Source organism: Salvelinus sp. IW2-2015, linkage group LG24 (assembly GCF_002910315.2).
Source record: "Salvelinus sp. IW2-2015 linkage group LG24, ASM291031v2, whole genome shotgun sequence".
Taxonomy (NCBI): domain Eukaryota; kingdom Metazoa; phylum Chordata; class Actinopteri; order Salmoniformes; family Salmonidae; genus Salvelinus; species Salvelinus sp. IW2-2015.
Window position 1 is genome coordinate 11241453 of NC_036864.1, and position 5416 is coordinate 11246868.

At 44.6% G+C, this 5416-nt stretch overlaps 1 protein-coding gene across 2 annotated transcripts in view; it reads right to left on the reverse strand.

Moving 5' to 3' along the window:
- LOC111951261 (liprin-alpha-2-like) overlaps nt 1-5353 on the reverse strand; it is an 8680-nt gene extending 3327 nt beyond the window's left edge. For both annotated transcript variants that reach the window (XM_023969300.2, XM_070434799.1), the window contains exons 1-7: nt 4644-5353; nt 3094-3129; nt 2709-2884; nt 2472-2569; nt 1630-1805; nt 1111-1179; nt 581-734 (exon numbers count right to left, since the gene is read on the reverse strand). In XM_023969300.2, the coding sequence (XP_023825068.1) occupies nt 581-734; nt 1111-1179; nt 1630-1805; nt 2472-2569; nt 2709-2884; nt 3094-3129; nt 4644-4676 (742 nt within the window). In that variant the 5' untranslated portion in view covers nt 4677-5353. The remainder of the gene's footprint in view (nt 1-580; nt 735-1110; nt 1180-1629; nt 1806-2471; nt 2570-2708; nt 2885-3093; nt 3130-4643) is intronic.
- Nucleotides 5354-5416: the final 63 nt, after the last annotated feature.

The window sequence follows — 5416 nt, forward strand, 5'->3', positions numbered from 1 at the left end:
AGGAACAGAGCAGTAGAGGTAGAGAGAGAAGACAGTTGGAGAAGAGAGGAGGTACAGTAGGGTGGACAGCAGGAACCGGGGAGTTTTGGGGGGCGTAAAGGCACACAGGCCAACAGCAGGACACATGGTATAGCMCCAGTATATCTGACCTTGAAACCAGTCCAAATACATGTCGTCAGGACTGTCATCCAGCGCCTCATAGAGCACTGCACACAGAGCAGCAGTCCCAGAGCAGAGAAAATACAGGTATAGTCAGCAACATGCTCCATCCATACACCGATAGGCGAGAGAGAGTGTGATGGGGAGAGAGCCCCAAGTAAAGAGAGGGGCAAGAGGACCCCCCCCCCCAAACTCTAACACAGAAATGAAATGCACCCAGGTACAATCTTAATCAAATACATTTTGTGGCAGCTAGCCATTTTTATAAGTGTTTGATGAGTGCAATTTTACCATCCAATTTGGCATTTTGAGCAATTTACATTCATCCATGCTAAGTGCCCTAAACTGGAGGCGCTAGTTTAATTGTTAGGTCTACTTTGTGGGGGTCTTGGCCATGCAGGGGGTCTGTGGGGGAGCTCACCTTCGGGGGGTAGCCTACGGGAGTGTGAGCCGGTGGTGACGCGGAAGCCTGCGGGGAGGGTCTCTGCCGAGCCGGGCATCATACTGATCCCATGGACGTCCCGCGAGGGGAACTGCCTCCTCCACGATGGCCCCCGGAGATCATTATCTTCATACTGACGAACAGACACACAGACAGAGACAGGGACAGGTTAGGGATTGGGTTTAGAGATGGCAGCCATTATCTTATCACCAAATAAACTGGTCTGAGAACAGCTTGTGTCTGCATATACAGTAGTGTTTACAGTAACTAACAAAAATTACTAATTTCCCAAGGCCTTATATTTATTTCTCAAACCAACTCTAAGACAATATGAGAGACAAATGAGTGATGGGTGGGAAGTGGAAACTGAGGACAGGTCTGAGGTGCAGCGAGATGGTGGAAAACAGAGTAATGATTGACAACAAACCCAGGTGTGTGTGTCTGTCTGCCACGGCCCATCACCCATGGTAACAGCGGGGCTAGCTGTCCGGGTGACAGGAGTCACTCACCTCGTCCAGTCGTCTCTCAGTGCCCAGGGCTAGCAGGTTATTATATTCCCTCTCCAGAATCTGACGTGCCTGGGGAGAGGAAGGGGAAATAGGTCTTATTAGGTACATTTGAAATGGAAGTTGTAGGTCTCTTTATTTGGGGCTCCAGACGCTTTCAGTCATTTTGATACCAAGCTAGCATGACTAAACAGCTCTCTGTTGACCTACTGGTCTGGCACTCAGGGTATTATTAGACCTGTTTGAGATGGAAAGACTGAGAAATGAAAAGATGTTTGAAGTGTACCTCTAATGACGATCATCTAAATCATTTATTCTGTCGTGAAAATCAAAAAAATTAAAAACACTGTTTAATTTAACATCATAATTCACTTGCTTTTAGTTCTGAGAGACAAGACTCCGGACTCTTGGAATGAAGACGTTAATGTCTTCCTCTTATGGTGTGGTTGTGCTAGTATATTATGCATCGCCCTCTTGTGGCGTAACTATGCTATAGCGTGATGGGGGGCAGAGGGATCTGACCTGAGTGCTTTGGTTGGGGATCTGGATGAGCAGCGCCAGGCTGGTGTGGTCAAAGTTGTCGTCGAGGGCGACCAGGGCCCCGTGCACGCCGCTCTCCAGCAGGATGTTGGCATAGTCCTTTAGACCGATGCTCTGGACCCAGCGAATCACCCGCTCGTTGCTCCACACCAGCACGTCTGGGGCACACAGACATGGTATCACAGTAAACACAACATGGGTGTTCGGCCACAGACACAACATTTTTCAATGTCTGGTTACATGATGAAGAAAACCTCTTGGCTCTGCTAGATTGGTCCTTACTGACCATCACCTCCTAGCTCTATGACAGGTAGACACTGCTTGGCTATATTTCACAATAGAATGCAATACATACTGTAAACTAAGTGCGCTTCCACAAGTATTATTTGCCTTAGCAGATTACTAACGAGATTGTAATTAGACACTACTAGATATATTTTAGCTTAAAGGTCTTCATTATCGTTCCTTGAGCAGTCTTTAAAGAAAAAAGTCCACCCAAAAATAATATTTTGGTATTTGTTTCATTAGTCCATTGTTGATATAGTCCCAAAATGTTATGCTTGTCACTAATCAAGTTTTCAAGATACTGTGTATAACTTTAAAAACACAGAAATCATCCCCATATGATGGATTTTGCATCATATGATCCTGCATTTTGCAGGATGATACTAAATGCATAATACAGTGATGATTTCTGTGTTTTGAAAGTTACGTATCTTGAAAACTTGATTGCTGACAACAAAACATTTTGCAACTATGTCAACAATGGACTAATGAAACAAATACCAAAAGACAGTTTTTGGGTGGAATTTTCCTTTAAGTACCTCTCATTTCATGCTGGCTGTGCTCTCTGCGTCTCTCCAGCTCTTTCCTGTCATAGTTGAGCTTCTTCAGACCCATGATACCATACTGCAAACTCGTCCTACAGACATGGGAACATTAGAAAAGCCATTTTTAGAAAGACAGACACAATAATATTTTGCGCTTATTACCACAAAATGAGCCTAAACACTAAACTTTCAGATCAAATCCTACATCATGCAGGAGGAGGGCAGGTGTACCTGTGAAAGCTGTCCACCATTTTGAGATGCACCCGGAGGTCCTTCTTGGTGAGGTGGTCCAGCATGCGGGCGTCCACCAGGCACTCCATGAAGTAGCTGCGGTACTGAGGTAGTCCTAGACTGGGCAACCACTCGTTCCCTATCCACTCATGGTTCATGTCACCATACGCTAGAGTCTGACAATAAGTACAAGGAAACAATTAAGTACTGTAAACCATTGTTAATCTGTAAATGATTTTGATGAAGTTTAAAAGTAGCCACATAGACAACTCTGGTATGTGCCTAGTTAAATAAAATTAAAATTAAAAAAATAAAACTAGAGTAACTCTAAGTAATCTACAATTCTACTGTTCAAATCCATGAGAGAGACCGAAAAATCCTTTACCTGCGCCCAGCTCCCCTCCTCGGACTCCCCGGACCTCTGTCATTGGTCAGGCATGGAAAAGAAACAGTAGCAATATGCATGAGAACATAATAGCAACAGGTCACTGGACTTCATCTACAGTCCAATAGTCTCTACTCTAGCATCAGAGGCTGTTGACTTGCTCAAGCCAGAGCAAAGGCCTCAGAACGTACAGAAAAGTTATCCCTCGCATATATTCCCCTAACAAACTATTCCAATCTAAAAGTAGAGCTCCATCTAAATATGTATGAAAAATCACTATTCGAGGGAGAGAAAGTGGCCTGTGGGATTTATCTGCAATCTGAGAAGGGAGAATGATTTCCCCCCTTTAGCGTGTGAACTGAACTGGCCCCATGGGATAGTAACACAGTTATCCCTTTAGTCCTGGCCTGGGCTGAGCTGCTGCCACATTACATTTGATTTGGAGACGGGCGCTGATGCCACATTAGGCCAATCTAGCTTGCACAAAACGGCTGGCACAAATTAGAGCCTTTTTCCCCGTGGTTCGCCCTGTGTACAATGGTACTGAGTTGGCTATTAGCCTCATTGTGCCTGACATGCAGGCTGTATTAGAGGCAGGGAGAACAGTGGAACAAAGAATAACCTTTATGTTCAAGCTCAAAGAGATCCATTATTACATGTACAGCATAGTACATAGCTGTCTGTGTCCTAGGGATTGACATGAATGACACCTGCAGTGAATAATAATCCTGCAAGCTTCAATCTTGAGACAGAACCAATTGGTTTTAAATTAACATGTTTGGAACATACTGTATCAGTTTGCAGACCTGTATCTGATTTGATGTAGCTTCTTACACCGGTATTGTACGGTGACTCCTATGTACAATCAGCTGATCACTGTCAGGTTTAAAAGGATGACATTGCTAATGGGAAAAAATAGCATTATGTCTTGACATGTGCTGTATCTAATCAACATCTGGCTGAAACGTACCATAAACACAGGTAATATAGGGTAACTACAGTATGGTACCCAAGGGCAATGCAGCTCCCTGAACCATAGCAGTAACACCAACACATACTGGTAAATATAGGGCAGTGCACCAGTCATTCCAATTAAAAAGCCTTCTTTACCCACTATAATGAAAGGGAGAACTGAGAATGGATGTGATGTGATGCAGTCTAACCACATTATCAACAAACCTACTGTTATTCAATCTCCCTACCCTCCAAATCATATAGGGGGAAAAAATATGTTTTATTGTCACATACACCAGATAGGTGCAGTGAAATGTGTTGTTTTACAGTCTCAGCCATAGTAGTACGCACCCCTGGAGAAAATCGGGGTGAAGTGCCTCACACAAGGGCACAATGACAGATTTTTCACCTTGTCTGCTCAGGTATTCAAACCAGTGACCTTTTGGTTACTGTCCCAATGCTCTAACTGCTTGGCTACCTGCCGTCCTCAGTACAGGCCTCAGTAAAGCAGCCATGGACAGGTCTCAACACTGCAGTGAAAGCAAGAAAAGAGAGAAGTGAGTGAGAGAAGAGGTAAAAGGAGAGGAAGGACTAACCGTTTTTGAGGAGGGTGCTGCGAGGGTCTCCATTTCCTCGTGGGTCACCCATACATTGCCTGACGGCTAGGAGTGCGGTGCCCAAGAGAAGACAGCAGCAGCAGCAGTAGTCCGCCAGGAGGGGCAAGCAGTATTAAAGAAGAAGAGCAGCACCACTGTAAGCCAATAGTGTTATAGCATCATGGTCAGATGATGAGCAGGCCCGCCCCTCTGGGGTCAAAGGGCATGCACAGTACACAAACAAACACAGACACAAAACTGATTGAGGTAGAAGTTGTCCTTAACCACAGATCTAGGATCAGATTACTCTACCCCCATCATAACCTCATCCATTAAAGGGGTGAAATACTATCTGATCCTGTAGGGTCAACTTCTGACTCTGGATAGACAAAAACAGCACATAACACAGGAGCAGCCCACCTACACAGGTGCAACACACACGGGCCAAAGGAACACATGTACCATGCATGACAAGACTGGTTCACCATAAGCTAGTGTAGTAGTGGATTAGTACAGGGGTTTGGAGCAAACAGACACAAATACAAACATATCCACCTCAGTCTAGTTTGATATACCTCAGTGTTCCACACCGTTAAACCCCTTTCTACCAGACTCAGTCTAGTTTGATATACCTCAGTGTTCCACACTGTTAAACCCCTTTCTAACAGACTCAGTCTAGTTTGATATACCTCATGTGTTCCCACACTGTTAAACCCTTTCTAACAGACTCAGTCTAGTTTGATATACTCAGTGTACCACACGTTAAACCTCTT